Genomic DNA, 16,468 nt, shown 5'->3' with positions numbered 1-16,468 from the left:
GTACATAAATTGATATGTGCTTTACTTCTTGCTTGTTAATTACTTCCTTTTTGTCATTTCATTGTATATACCCTTATATAAAGGAGTCTTTCTTGCTGCTGACAAATGACAACATTGGTTATTTAGCCTTTCCTTTCTCTTCTTTTTTTTAACTACATAAACAAAACATAAGAATTATTCCTCAGAAAGACTCTGGTGAATTCATTGATTTTTGAATGTTTTTTGAAAACCTGAAGTTAGTCTTCTGTGCAGGCTTACAAATGTGAGATTAATTAACGAGGAGTGTAAGTGTAAGAATTTGACTTGGTAAGTGCTGGCATTAGTATAGAGAGAAGAGCAATTTTCTAAAGCATTATAGAAGTTAGTAAATCTTTTTCATTTCTAATTGGTAATTTTTCTATACAAAACTTTAACAAATCAGCTAAATCAGTATTAGTCCTTGATACTAAAGAATTTTTTTTTTTTAGTCTAATCCACACAGTTGAAAACAAAATGTTAGAAGAAAACTGTAAGCATTATTTAAATTACTGTTCAGATTGCACTGAAGCTGGAAGTGGGAAGTATTTCTGAAGTTGTTTTGCAGTTTTTGTTTTACTTCTTAATTCTGCTTCTTTGCTCTTTCATTTCAACACCCTGGATGCCAGAGACTTGCTGTTTGTGCTGGTGATTAAAGAAAACTTTTGACTCAACATCTAATGTATGCTTTTTTCTTTATTTAAATTGTATCTGGCACTGTATATGGATAAAAATGAGAAATGGGAAAATGTTTATGTACATGAAATTACTTTTTAGGGTGGAAAGACCACTTTTTCAGTTATGCAGTTCAGCAAAGTATAGCATAAAATGCTACATCTTGTTAATTACCCTTCTGCTTGAGGCATGTGAGAAAAGAGTGGGATAGTTGCTGGGAATTACCAGTTTCAGATTGGGAAACTTGTCTAGAGCTTGGAAGTTCTTTTCAGCATTCAGCTATTTATTCTGTTGTGTTCTCTGCTGTACCTGCTGTCCCATTTATTCTGGGATATAAATCTTGTTAGCGTCAGATTCTGGCATGTTCATTAGGTTCCATGTGTACATGTAGGTGCCATTGGTTGTTATCACAGACCAAGGATGGAAGCTACCTGTACTGTGGTATTTCTAGTATCTCTTATGCTCTATGTGGGCCTTATAACCTCATGGTGTAAAACATTACTATTGTTTTTATATATGTATCTATATAGTAGCTCAGTGCTTATAGGAATATATCAATCAGTTGGCTGTCTTTGAAAGAATCTTCATTAGTATGCTGAAGTTCTCGAATATTATGGGACTACTATACAGCTTATAAACTGTAAGGGTCACAACATTGGTAAACAAAAAGATAGATATCTCTCTTAAGTATTTGGTAAGCCATATGAGCAAGGACTGTCTGTATGCCCTGCCTGTGATGTGGCAGTTATGAATTCCAGAAGATGTGGTTTTACCCAAGAAATTTCTCTAGTTCTGTTCATACTGCAACCTAAAGAGCAGAGGAAAAAAAGCAACAATGCAGCAAAATTTTCAGTTGCTTAGTCTTTAGAAGCCTGCTGAGAAATCTAAGAGCAAACTGGACAACCTATCTGCACTATTGCTGTTTCTCTGATGTAGAGATTAGCCAAGCTGTGAAAGCCAGGTCTCAGTATTTGCTATGCCACAAGAAAAATGCAGTATTTTTGGTTATTTACTTAATGATTAGAAGTTTGTTATTTCAGTTTCATCTTATTACAGTGGAGATCCCGTGAAACTTGAATTTCCATAAAATACAAAGTAGTCAAATGCTGGGTCATTGTGGAACATGTGTTGAAAAACAGGCCTTCATCTGCCTGAGTCAAGTTCCTGTGCTTTGGAAACCAAATTGAAGATGTTGGACAGTGATGGGATGTGCTTAAGAATATTTTGAACATAGTAGGAGACATGGTGCAACCAAGTATCTACTAACCTATGGAGAATAACAAAAACAAGTTTCTCATCCCCAAGTCATTCGGCTAAGAAAGTGAACAGTAGCTGAGATGAGGGAAGGGAAAGCTGTCAGAGTGGAAATTTAATGAAACTATGATGATTTGATTCAAATACGGCACAAAGTGTAAGCAGATCTGATAACAGGAAAAATGGAAAGTTAAAATGAACCTTGGTAGTTCAAGGTGTATTCACTGAGCAGAACGAACATTCTTAAAAATCTCTGCAATTTTGAAGTAGTTCAAGTTTGCCTCTCATTGTCCAGATGTCTAAGGTTAGAAGAAGAAATATTTCAAGAATCAGTAACATGAACATTCCTTAAAGTTTGGGGATGCTGCAAAACTTGTAACCCTAAAATTATTTACAGATCATGTACATATAAGACTTGGACAATGTTTATGCAGTAAATAGAGAGCTTGGATGTTCTACTTTTTGTGCCCATTTCTTGATAAGAAATGTCTCAATGTTCTTTTTTCAACATATCAATTTGTCAGTGAAAGTAGATGATTGTTATACACCTGAGGATCTGGAAACTCTTCTTCTGTTGGTATAAATGAAAAAGTGCAGTACTAATCCATCATTCTGCAAATCCTTCTCTTTCAGGCCAGACAATGCTCCTTGCATCTGGAAAGAACTTATTTTATTTCTGGTATGATTTTTTTCTGGTTCGTAAATGATGTGTGTGACTTAAAACTGAATGATGGAAAGGCATTTGTCTTATTGCTAACTGCGCTAGTGGGTTCATATTGAGATGTGTGTTTATATATACATGTACATGCTTCAGAAGTCCCCACTGACTTTGTAGAGTAGCAAAGTTGGTAGATGGGCACCACACTACACTTCTCGAATTGGGCCCTGACTTCGCTGTAAGCACTGACCGCTAGGTGACACTATTGCACAGCTCACATTAGTAGCTGTTTAAAGTTAGCTGTGGTGTTTCATTCAACACGTCTGAGCCAGTGTGATGCTTTGGAGTGGGTCTTCATTTCGGGTCTGTGAGCAGTCTTCTACAGTCAATTGTAGAAGTTGGACAGATTGACTTGATCATGCACGTGGATTAGTGCATTGAGCTTTCCCTTGACATGGAAAGTGCTATTTCTTATGTGTTGCATTTGTGAAGCTGTGATTGCATCTGAACATGCAGTAGTATTTTGGGAGAGAAAGCATATGAGACTTTACCTGGTCTTGTGCTGAATGTTTGAGTTAATTGGATAGTGTTCACACAGTTCTGGAGTTTTGTGTTCTAAAGTTGCTGGAAAGTTGTGCAAGTGAGTGCAAAACATTGTCTATAGGACTCCTTAAACTTGGGATCATAAAATAATTCATGTTGGAAGGAACATCAGGAAGTTTTTGCTCCAACATCTTGTTCAAAGGAGGGTCAATTATGAGGTCAGCCTAGGTTAATCAGGGCTTTATCCAGACAAGCTTTGTGCAGTCTCCATCCTTGGAGGTTTCGAGTCTCCCTCTTGGCAACTTGTTCTACTGCTTGACTGTCCTCACAGTGAAATGTTTTGTGGATTTTTTTCCTTCTTATATCGAGTTGCAACTTCTCTTGTTTCATTTTATGCCTGTTGTCTCATTTCCTTCCAGTAACTGCCAACATGAGAAGCTTGGCTCTATCTTCTTCATTACCTTCTTAGTAGATCCCCCTGAAGCCTTCTCTTTTCCAGCCTGAACAAGCCGTTCCCTTAGCTGCTTCTCACAGGGCATGTTTCCCTGACCATCTTGGCAGCCCTCTGCTGAACTTGCTCCAGTTTATCAGTGTCTTTCCTGGACTGGGGGGCCCAAAACTGGACACAGTATTCTAAATTTGGTCCAACAAATGCTGATTAGAGAGGGATAATCACATTCCTCAGACTACTGGCTGTGCTACTGTTGATGCAGCCAAGGATACTGTTGGCCTTCTTTGCTGCCAAGGCACACTCCTGGCTCACGGTTAGCTTGCTGAACGTGCACCAAGCCTCCCAGGTTCTTTTACATAGAGCTGCTCCCCAGCCTGTATCATTGCAAGGGGTTATCCCTTTCCAAGACTTTGCATCTCCTGTTGAATTTCATATGGTTCCTGACAGCCTTCTGTCTGTTTAGGTAGCTCTGCCCTTAAGCATATTGACAGTTCCATCCAATTGTGTGTCATCTGCGAACTTGATGAGCTTGTATTTTTATTGGTGAGTCACTGCCAAAGATATTGAAAAGAAAAAAAAACCCAACCCAAAACCAAAACAACAACAAAAAAAACCCCAAACAAAAAACCGAAACAGGTTCCAGAATAGGTGCCTATGGTAGTCCATTTGTTACTGGCCTCCAGATACAGTAGAATATGTTTACTACCTTCTGAGCCTGACCATCCAAAGAGTTTAGCTGTCCATACATCCAGACTGTAACATCCAACCTTGTATGTTCAGAGTATTTTCTGACAGGGTTGAAAGCCTTGCTAAAATCAAGGCAAATGGCAGCCACCATTCTCCCCTACTCTGCAAAGACAGTCATTTTATTATAGGAGGCAAACAGATTGGTCAGACGTAGTTTACACTTGATAAATCCATGCTTATAGTTACTAGCCACCACGTAAATCTTCCTATGCCCAGAAATGTTTTCTCATAGGACTTTTTGTTCCCCGAGAAAATAATGTAAAGTGAGGCTGATGAACCTATTGTTGCCCAAACTGCCCTTTTGGTCTTTTTTGCAAACATTTGCTTTTCTCCACTTGTCAGGAACCTCCCCTTATCACTATGACTTTTCAAAGATGGTATAGAGTGGCCTTCCAAGGACATCAGCCAGTTCTATTAGTGCTCTTGGATGCAGCCCATTTGGCTCTACGGACTTATGCGGGCTCAGTCCTGTCAAGTATACCCTGGCTTGATCCTTATCCACTGTTGACAGTTCTCCTTGGAAAACTTTCTCTAATCAGAAGCCTGGGAGGCCATGTTGGTGAAGACTGAGGGGAAGGTGGCATTGAGTACCTCAGTTTTATCTGTGTCCACTGTTGCAAAATCTCCTGCCTTTCAGCAAAGGTACTTCGTTTTCTTTGATCAGCCTTTTAATACAAAAGCAGCAAGTTGAAGGCACTTTAACATTCCTTGCAAGTCTCGACTCCAGCTGAGCTTTGGTTTTCCTGACAACATCCCTAAATGCCTGGGCAATGTTTCTAGATTATTTCTTTGTAACCTGTCCCTTCACCATTGTGTGTAAGCCTTTTTGCATTGAAGCTCTGTCATCAGTTCACTGTTTAGCCAAGCTGGTCTACTGATATTTCTACACATTTTCCTGAGTATTGTGATGGACTGTTCTTGTGCTTGTAATATGCTGTCATCAATAACATGTCAGCTTTCCTGAGCTCCTTTGCATTTTAGAGCTTTCTCACATGGGAGTCCAGGTACCAGTACACCGAGTAAGCTGAAATCTGCTCTCCTAGAGTCAGTCTATACTCTGCTACTTGCTTTCCTCACTCCCCTAGGATCTTGAACTCCACTACTTCGTGATTGGTACAGACAAGGCTGCCATTGATTTTATTTATTTTTTTCTCCACATCCCTGACAAATTCTTCCTGTTAGTGAGTAGCAGACCCAGCTGTGTGTAACCCCATATGTCACCCATCCAGTATCCCTGTCACCCCCTAGAAATCTTGACTGTGCTTGCTTCCCATTGCAATGCTCTTCCAGCAGATGTGCTGGTGGTGGTAAAGTGCCCTGTAAGAACGAGGGTCAGTGATAGAGAGCCTGCTGAGAATTGCTTTAAGAATACTTTGCCTGTTCCCTCATGTGTGTTGGGTTGTCTATAACAAACTCTGACCCTGATTCATAAGCTCTCAACAAGCCTCTTGTCTGTCCATACCTCTGAGCTTCTCCTGCATATAGAGGGCACTTCCCCACCTCTTTCCTGAAAAGCTAGTTGTATTTATCCTTTGCAGTGGCTGTCAGGCAGTCCCACCATATTTTGGTTATTCCAATGAAACTGTAGTTCTGTAACCATGAGGAGCTTATATTCCTAACTGGTTTTATTGTGTTTTAGTGGATAAATCTCTTTACAGTGTTGTAAAGTATTTGCAAGGTGCTGTTTCTTGATAAAATACTGATAATTTAAACACTTTAAGCTTAGTTTCTCAACTCACAGCATTATTGAAATGAAGAATAGTTTGGTGTTTAAATATTTACAGTGGAAGTTACTGATTGTGTAGAATTGTGTAGAATGACCCAAATTAAGACTATTTTAGCATTTGACCATGTTAACATGTGTGGCTGCTTATTAGGAATGTTATTCTGAGAAGAATACTGGTGTAGTTTTATAGTAGCTTTGTCACCAGACTTGAGGAGCATTGCTTGGTATGGAGACTATCCAGAATTAATCTTGGTGAGAGCAGACACCGAACACCAACTTTGTTTTTTACAGTAAGTTCTTGGGAAAGTATCAGATCTTTTAGATGGTGGCACTTCTTGAGGAATAGTCACTCTGGTTTCTTCGACTAAGCTAAAAGATAGAAATTTTTGGCAATACAGCAAAAGCCGCAGCAGTAACATGGAAAAATACTTAGCAACAGGATTCTTTTTTGCTGTGCTTTTATTGTGGGTCTAATAACTGCAAAACTCCAAAGGGCCTAACGTAGGGTGTTCACCTAATATTTAGTCCTGTATGGTTAAAAAAATCAGAATAATAATGTGTACATCCATTGTTTGAGGTAGAATTTGAGTGCTCTGGGTGTTTCAATACAGTTACTTTTTTCTTTTACAGATATATTTAAAATCTAGGTAAGTTCACTGATACAATTTTATTGTTGAAATTTTGAAATCTAAATTAATAGGAACTACTAATTTTTTAAATTCATGCATATAAAATAATTAGAAAAAACATTTGGTTTGCTTTAAAGGCATAGTTACTGTTCTGTTAAGAGCATTTGTATTTTGTATTGTTTTAGATAAATTTTGTCCTGCTCTTCTACCCAAGTAGATTGACATCCTAGTTGGCATCCTGCTGCTTTGTGTTTGAGAATAGAATTAGATTGCTACTTTCTTCATATAGTTCTAAATTAAAAAATTGGATAACTGTTCAGTTCTTATCAAGTTCTAAAACAGCTTCCTAAATCTGTAACAAAGAAAAAGGCTATGATCCCCACCCACCCTATGGTCACTAGGTGTTTGTAATCTGTTTTAAGACATTTGTTCCCATCTGTGTATGTTGGGTGACAAATATATAGTTATCTGTTTCACCTCTGTTGGAGAAGTTGAAATGAGTGAATAAAAATGTTGACCTTGTTATAACAGAATTTTGATATATCCTTTTCTGTTCTTGGAATAGGCTTTAGGAGTCTGTTCTGCTTTTTATCAGGTTTTGAAAGTTGTCCATATTCTCAACTTTTTTTTTTTTCTTCTGTATGCTACTTTAGTCTTTTCCACAAAAGATGTATTTCCAGAAAATAAATGAAAGTGCTTCTGCATCATATTAACTTTGCACACGAAGGCCCCAGTTCTGTAAGAAGAGCTCTTGACGATGTAGTTTAGATTTTAGGTAAGCAGAGGGACCTTGTTTATGTGATCATTTCAGTAGGAACAAAATAGACAAGGCCTGCCCTTAGCTTTTTATAAATTAGTTACCTCAACATAAGAAAAGATGGTTTGATAAGGAAAATGAGATAGATAGGACAGGGACACAGATGATGTAAGGCAAAAGGGTTCAAGAGGGCACAAAATCTGAGAAAATTTTTATTAGAAGCAACCAGTGACAGAAGATATGATGTATACAATGTCTAGTTAACTGGTAGAGTTTTACGTTGTACTGTTTTTTTTGTTTTAAAATCCCTTTAGAAGCACCAATGCAAATAAGGCATTTTTAGCATGTGATTCATTTTATCTTCATGTAAAGATGATACAGAAGAAAATCTTCATTTGTTTTTTTCCTTCTGGCTACCAGACAGGTGAAATCAATCCCACCTGAAACTGTCTGCTCTTCTTTTAGTGCTGGTTCATGCTGAAGATAGTAAACCATTCTTTCTGTCAGTTGATTTAAAATGCTTGGGAACTTCTTAACTAAAAAAAAAAAATTAACTGGTCATTGTCTGTAAAACTGAACACTTAGAGGCTGCCAGTGAAGTCTTAGTTCAGTTGCCTGAAATGCATGCATTAACATAGTCTTTAATTGTGCAATCACATACTTCCCCTCACTGACCCACCCGGCAGTCCTGGCTATTGTGTATATGAAATAAGAGTGTAAAATGAGACTGTGTAATGGAAGATTGTAATGTTTGGGCCCTTTCCAGCTGCTGAAGCAAATGAAGAATAGTGCAGGTCCTCAAAGAAGGGAAAGCATGCTTGGTTCTATGTCTCTTCTGCTACGGACTTAGTATGAAGTACTGGACAGGCACGCTGATGGTCACATTTTGACTTTGAGTCCAATCACTCAGTGGAGGATCACTACTGTACTGTTGGGTCCAGGCTTTTGTGTCTGAACCTTCCCTGCTGGACAGTGGAAGGTAGTTTCCAAAGGGTTCTTTTAGCATTTATAATTACTCTGATGGAATTTCTTTGGTTATTTCAATCGTAGATAAAGATAGTGGTGGGGTTTCTAGTTAAGGTTTCTTTCAGTTCATAGCTTTTGAACAAGGGAATAGGTGCACATGGCTCTGAACAGAAGAGCATATTATTAACACTTAAAAAATTTTGCTATTTTACAACATCTGTCATAGTTGTAAGACAGATGTTTACTGCTAACTAGGTTTGATAAGAGTCCTCAATATGATTTAAAAGACTATGGATGTGAGACTGAAGCACTTTATCCTAGAATATTACATGTCAACAGCCTATGATCTGAATCAAACATCAGAGAAAGCTTGTTAGCAGGCACCCTGACTGGAAAAGGACAAGGTCTTTCCAGTTCTCCTTAGACAAATGGCATTGCTTTGTTTAATGTATCAAGCTCATTCTTGAAATTCAATTAGGTTTCTTGCTCCTCTTTCAGAATTAAAAACTAAAATTAACTTTGGCTGATGTAAAAATTATCTGAAGACAGATAACTTTGCCCATGTAATTCCATATTCAGAACAAACCTTTGCTGCCCTTCTAGCTGTTAAGAACTGCAAAGAAGATAATAGTTTTCAACCTTATTCTGTTCATATAAATTTTTTCTAGTACAATGCCAGATATCTTGAAGTTCATTTAAGTTCAACTGGTTTTTCTACATAATATAAAGCTGTAAGAGTAATATCAGAGCAATCTGGCATAGGTAAAAAAACCAAACACCGCCCCCCCGCCCAAACCCCAACCAAAACCAAAATAAAAAACCCCAACCAAACAAAAAAAGCCAAACCACAATCCCCCAAAAACCCAAGTTACATTTTTACCACATTTTCCTTTTATTGCCATGCTTTTAGTTAATCTTTTTGAACCTCACTAACACTGAAGTCATGGATCTGAAGTTCTTCAGGTAGCTTATTTGATAGCTTTAAATAGAACTATTATGTTTATTGTTGAATTAATTTATAGTGTCATCTTCAAGATGGTCATTTCTTAAGTTGATTTTTGATCCAGTGAATTGTCTTTTCTGGGAAAAGGATGATACTCTTTTTACCACAGAGGGGACTTCATAAATGTGGGCAGAGCCCTAGCCATTTCCATTTGTGCTCTAGACAGCATATATAAAGAGATTAAAAGAATGTCTCTCCTGCTGAGACTGAATTGACCATACTTTTTGAAACTGCTAGACATGCTTAGTTTGGGCTTTTTGTAGTAACCTTTGAAATATTCATGAAATAGCACAAATGAGGTGGATTCAACACTTAATAGTCTTGAATATATTTTTAAAAACAAACCTCACAACATAACTTATTTTGTTATATCATATCTTGGTGTAAAATGGCATAAGCTATGTTACAGTGTTTCAGTATTAATCCATGCACATTAGAACAGCATTTTATGTCGTGGCCTGTTAATATAAATTCTAGTTTAAGTATGAATAAACTTTTCCTGTTCTTTGTTCCTGTTAGTCCTATGTATATCTGAGGGGGAGCTGGAACTCTTCCTTGGAATAGAAGGAGGAATATGGGCAGAAAAAGAGATTAAATGAATTTTACTTCTTATAGCAAATATCATTAGTTGGCGTTGGGTAGTAGAGGCAAAAAAATAAACATAGAAAATGTTTTTATTACAGTTGTTGGTTTTTTCTCAGTGAAAAGCTACAAGGTAATACAGTCACAGAGTATGGCACTTAAATTAAGGGCATGATTATCTTCATTAACTGATGCCCAGTGCTATATGTATAATAATACCTTTTCTTCCAGCAGACATATATGTATATGTATGTAAAATATGTGGAAATTATAATGATGTAGATAAGTTCAAGATATCTGTAGACAGAAGGGACTTCAAAGGCAACTTCAGTCAGTCCCTTCACCTGCTTGTTTGTCTTGGAGTTCTAGATTCAGCGCAGTATTTAAGGAACAGATACTACTCATTTAATGCAATGCTTTTTTCATTTGAGGGTATTATTTTGGAACGTGTCTGTTTAGGGCTGAGGGAAATAAAGCAGTCTGGCAAGAAGCATCAGGAGACTTGGCTACAGTTCCTATATGCATCTCTGAAACAGAACTTTTCTTCAGCAGTGCTTTCTTCTTACCTCTTGACAACGTGCACTGGATGATTTTTTTTTCTCCTTGAATTTTCATTCTCTCGTGGCTAGACTGAATTGTGTGGGGTTTTTTTTGTTTTGTGTTTGCTTTTTTTTTTTAAGCAGAGGTACACCAGCATCTTTTTTTGTTTGTTTTTTTAGACTATCTCTTCTAAGATCTGCATGATCTTGACCTGTGTGCAGAGATACTTCATATGGTGACTTTTCTTTTGGCTAAGTGTATACACTGTGCTTAAATTTCTGCAGAGTACAAGTTTTTCTGTTTAACCAAGCCTGCAAATCTAATGTGAATTGAATAATCTTTAATCTCTAAAAGTTAAAGCTGAGAATTGTGTGGAAACATTTGGTTTTGACCCGGAAAAAAGCCAAACACCCCCCCCCCCCCCCCCCCAACGCTGTTTCAAGTTAACTTAGAAAACCTGAAGTTATTTACAGGAGTCTTGTTCAGCCAGAATAAGCCAAAACAGCAAGGCCTCTGGCCCAGTTCCTTCCATGTATTTTAACAGTAAACAATATAAGCAAACTAGTTTTCCTCTGACTCAATTCCTATTCTTACCTAGCTCTGCCCGCTTATTTTATATTTTACATGAATGTAGATACCCAGAGTTTCATTTGATGGAGGTTCTCCCAACTAAAATTCTAAAATTAATCTTTAGAATTTAATGTATACAAAATATACCTTTCTTTCAATTTGCAAGATACCATTTTAGGGTAAGTTGTCAGGAGCATGGAAGAAGTGGAAAATTTAGTCATCATCTCACTCTTGGCTATGTCACCTGGAGTAATAAAGCCATTGCTATTGCTTTGGATTTTTTTTTTTGGCAGAGCTGTGATTTACAACATCATAGATGTGTCTAAAAATTCTACTGTAGATGCCAATAGCAGCTCAAGAGTTCAGGGTGTGTGAATAAACATGGAGTCGTTTTGTGCAGTGCATACTATAGACAAATCAAAACTATTGGTGTCTGAGCTAGATAGACTGATGTTAGGTTACACTCAACATGCTGCATTTCTGCTTTGATTTGGACTATAAACCTGACTATTGGGGGGGGGGGAGTTAAAACTGCAGTAATTCTGCTGTTAAAGGCAAGACTTAACAAGGCTACCCTTTTCTGATGTTGGCCATCCTATCCAATTATTAGATGTTTCAGAAAAGTGGCTAGTGTTTCTTTTAGTCTGGAAAAAAGAAACTCCAGGTTAATTGGAAAGGAAAGATGGATTGTTACAATAGATGGTGAAGCAGATTGATTGTAAAGGAAAAAATTCTTAGAGCAGGAGTTCATAGAATGGTTTGGGTTGGAATAGACCTTAAAGATCATCTAGTTCCAACTCCTCTGCTGTGGGCAGGGACACCTTCCACTAGACCAGGTTGCTCAGAATGAACAGAATTTCTTTTGTTCCTTTTGCCTGGCGTTATACTTAAGCTCTATTAAAAATGAAGACAGAAAATCAATCTCATAACTGAACTTAGCATCGCAAGCATATCTAACTTCATTGGAAATTTTTTGTCAAAAACATGGTGACTCGAAGGCTAGGGGTTTTTTCTTGTTTTCATTTAATTTTTTTGAGACACTACTGTCACTGCAGAGAATCTATGTTATTTTAAGAATATGAAATGTGATTGTACAACTTAAAAATAAGGGTCTACAAGCACTGGATCTTGTCTCCAACACTGGCAATAAATACACGCCTTTTAAGAGCAGAGAAAATGTTTATAATACTTCTTGAGATCCGTCTCAATCTCTAACTTCAGTTCAGGATATTTTCTGAACACAGGGTTCTACCCATTTTTCCTGAGCATCAGTTTTTTTTAAAAAATGGGTCCTTTGTGCCTCTTGTTAGTATTTTATTTCTTCCTTTATTCTTACACATGTTATCTGGTATTCAAAGGTGAAAATAACTCTGTACATGAAAAGTAAAAGGGGAGGAAATCAAATAAAACCCCTTATAAACTAGAGCTAAAATTAAAATATAGACTACCACATTCTGAAAAGGTTGAAGAAAATAAACAACGAGAATGAAATTGAAGACAAAATGTCATGGGGAAATAATGAAGTCATTATATAACATGATATTAAACAGAAGATAAATAATTGCTTGGTGGGGTGAAGCAAATCTTGATTATAATCAAATTTGTCAGTCTAGATGATGGGTTCATGTTCTGAGAAGACTGGAGAATTAATGATAAAGTTTCCAAACAGCATGTAACTTCAAAAAGCTTTTGGGAAGAGATGCATTATGAGGTAGCAGAGATGAGTTCTTGTAAGGTTTTTACTTAATGTTTTGCGTAGGTATTGAATAAAATTATTAAGCTTTTAACTCAAGGGGTTTATTGTCTTTCACAAAATCATTAAAGTAGTCAAGACACATTTGCTGTCTCAATATAGTTATTGATCATCTCTGAGATAAGATCTGTGATCCCCTAGCTAATTTACTTAACCTGGTTCATAGTTATAGTTCATAGTAGTGCCTCATGACTAGTGATTCCTACCTTCATGCCTCCATATGGCCTTTGCACCTACTCACCACACATTACACTTGTAAAATGAGCAATTCACTCCTAACACTTGGATTTTCCATTGTTGTGATGGCATTATGCTCACTCTCATTATAAGCTTCAAGGTATTTTATTAATTATGAGCAGCATTGTTCAGGGCAGCACTTTCAACCCCTGAGTGGAAAGATGCACTTATGAATGGCCAGTGGAATTCTTAGAATTGTAACTGCTTCTCATTTCACCAGGTCTGGGTAAATCATCAGCACTGTCACAAGAGCCTCAGTCTCTAGCCATTTTTTGGACACAAGATCTTTGGGCTTTCTTGTGATACTTCAAGGATTTTTTTTTTTTTTTTTACGTCCTCAGGTTAATGTGGTCTACCTGGCAACCTATTATATTTCCATTTTTATAGAACATGTGCGTCTTGCAAGTCTGAGGGAGCAAGACATGGTGTAGTTTTCTCAATACTGCCTATTGGAGCATCATCTATAGAACTGTAACTGCTTATCACTCAAGAGTTTCACTGGGGAGAGACCTGGTAGTTCTAATCCAAAAGTGATCCCAAAAGTAGTCTATCATACATGGAGCGTGGATGGTTCAAGGTACAGGACCATGAAATGAAATTAACACTCTAAACATACTTTAGGTGCACTCACAAATGCCTTCTTATCCTTCGATAAGAAGGGTTGAAATAAAGCCCCTATATCAGATTCAATTATTTGTATTTTTTTATGTCAAACTGCAGGGACATTTCATAATAAAACTACTAAGTTCTTTTCTGTAGGCATTTTTTCTAGTTGATGAAAGAAGAGATTAATAGTGTGTTCCTTTATGGCAAACAGTGATGTTCATCTAGTCTAATTACTATTTATTTAAATAAAATTGAAAGCAGATTGATATTTTGAAATGCTTTCATGAAGCACAAAAGACTCAAAAATCTAATAGGCTGTTGAATTGGAATGCATGTTCCAGTGGAACATTTTGTTTACACTTAACAGCTTATAAGCAAAACAATAACTGTAGGTTTAAAGAAAATACTGTTCTTTGAACTTTTATGGAGACGTTAATTTTGTGTTGCATCTCGGAGTATTAGTAAATGCTGAATTCATTACCTTTCCTTATAATCTTTTTTTTAGCAAACTATTATGTTGGACAATACTTCTACACTGCTGTTGGATTTAAAAGATCAAAGCTGTTCTCTGAAGATTTTTGATTAACTGTGAAGACCAGCTATGTTCAACACTAATAGGTATACTAAAGTGCTGCCAAGATTAATGTGGAGATGACCCTGTGCCTATTTTCAGAATTGCAGGGGGGCGAATTCTGTCAACAGTGAAGATGCATTTGATAAAAGGCCGAAGCAATGGGGATCCTTTCTGTCGGGCAGTAGAGGAAGTTGTACAAGATTTGGATTTGAAGATTAAAAATATTATCGATTCACAACATGAAGTCTTGACTGCCAGCACTACTGGAGTCAGTCCAGCACGGGTAATGGGACTTCTTTTGTTCTTTTTAGTATTTAGCTTTACAAGAAAGCAAATGTCTTTTGCCTGTTCTGTTTATTTCTATTTTTAAAGGACTTCATATGGAGTATTATCTTTTCCTAACAGTACAGAATAGTGTCATTTCTTTTACGCTATGCTTTTAAACTTGTTGAAAGACTTATACTTGAGGATTACAGTGTGCATTTCAAAAAGCTGATTTACTTAAACTAAACTTCTTACCTCAAATAAGGTAATAAAATACTCTTCAAAACTTAATTTTTTTTGTGCAGTTGTTACAGACGAAGATACTTAAAACTGTCAGGTTTGCCCCTAATTTCAAGGCAGTAGAACTATAACAAATTTCCAAACAAAAAAAATCATGGAGGGGAATTCAGATTTGGGACTATGGATTGGTAATTTTGATTAAAATACACAGATTTTAATTAGCTCAGGGTCAAGTATTTCTAAGGGTAAGACATTCAAAATACGGTTAAATATGAAAGTCCAAAACATGGGGAAATAAGGGGTGGGAGGGGAATAACAATAAAACCCTAAACAATCAACGTGTAAGTCTTTCTCTTTCAGCATTTCAAGACACTAATGAAACTACTAAAGATTTTAATTTCGTGGAAGGAATAGGATATGTAAAGTTCTTTAAGTCAGGTGTGGAGACCAGAATACAGGCTTTGTTTTTGTGGTTTCTGTACTTTGAATCTACTCAGGTTCATATTATGATCTTTTTTGTGATGAAAACATCAACCAGCTTTAATTATTTTATTTTACATTGTTGATATATAAAATATCTAGTGTCATGTATCTTTGTCTAGGAAACTTTTAAAGCTTAGAGGCACTTTGAATGTGTGTACATTTGTTAGAATGCTTTGTTTTATGAAATCACTGGAATTATACCATGGTAACACAAGATGTTTAAGAAATTTTAATCAGACTTCAATATGCTTTCTCTTTTCTATGAGACCTAAAACCAGCCAGACCCTAGTGGCTAGTTGAACAGGTTTAAATGTGTGTTTCCACTGAGCAGTTGGCATATTTGATCCTCATTTTCCTGTTTCTTCTGAATCTTTCATCACTGTATTTCCCTGTTTCCCTTTCATATACTTATGTTTCTTTCTCTTCCTCATCTGAAGAATTGATCACTGTTATCAGTTCTGTCTTTACCTACTTGTGTTACCAATAAAATTTGTAAAAATTTAGATCATTATAAGCTATGTAAAACTATTTTTATGAAACTCCATTCTTCAGAGAAATTCACAAAAACTTTGCTTTTCCAAAATGGTTTGTGTTTCTTACTGATCTCCATAGATCAAATTCATAATCCAATGGCTCTGTAGAAGTGTTCACTAGTATCCTTGTTGAGGCAGAAGATAGCAAAGATGGTTGTATCCTGATGTTGTTGGAAAATGTGGTTAAATACTTAATCCCATTGAGAGCACTGTGAAGTTAATATTTTTCTCAAAATGGGCACCTGAGGCAGCTTAAGAACTTAATTATATTACTGTGGGCCTGTGGTTCTATGTTGAAGTTTTTGCCAATTCTTGAGTTTAACTTAATTGATTGCTGGAACATCCCATCTACTTGTGGATGGGCAGATTCTACTATAATTTTTCTCCGTGAGGAAACTTGAGTACATAGCAGAGGATGATGGTCTTTAACCTAATCCTTTTCACGATACTCACCACAGTATGGATGTAACTGAGAGCCATCAGAGGTGACTGACTGATGTGCTGCTTATCTTGACAAATCAAGGGCTGATTTGGGTTTATGTGGCAAGGTTTTCGTAGTGGGGAGGGCTGCAGTGGAAAGACACTAGAAGCTGCACCCATGTCAGACAGAGCCAGTTCTAGCCAGCTCCAAGACGGACCCACTGCTGGCCAAAGCTGAGCCA

The 16,468-nt window shown here is 36.8% G+C and overlaps 1 protein-coding gene across 1 annotated transcript in view; it reads left to right on the top strand.

The window, feature by feature from the left end:
• The window catches only part of PARPBP (PARP1 binding protein), a gene marked incomplete at both ends in the record, with an annotated part of 47,877 nt that overhangs the window by 13,526 nt on the left and 17,883 nt on the right, over positions 1-16,468 (top strand). The window contains one exon of the mRNA XM_082011542.1: positions 14,386-14,569. Within this exon, the coding sequence (XP_081867668.1) occupies positions 14,386-14,569 (184 nt within the window). The remainder of the gene's footprint in view (positions 1-14,385; positions 14,570-16,468) is intronic.

Source organism: Phaethon aethereus (genome assembly GCF_964289735.1).
Source record: "Phaethon aethereus genome assembly, chromosome: 1".
Classification (NCBI taxonomy): domain Eukaryota; kingdom Metazoa; phylum Chordata; class Aves; order Phaethontiformes; family Phaethontidae; genus Phaethon; species Phaethon aethereus.
The sequence above is the reverse complement of the archived record's forward strand: the minus strand, read 5'-3'. Positions and strand labels throughout refer to the sequence as shown.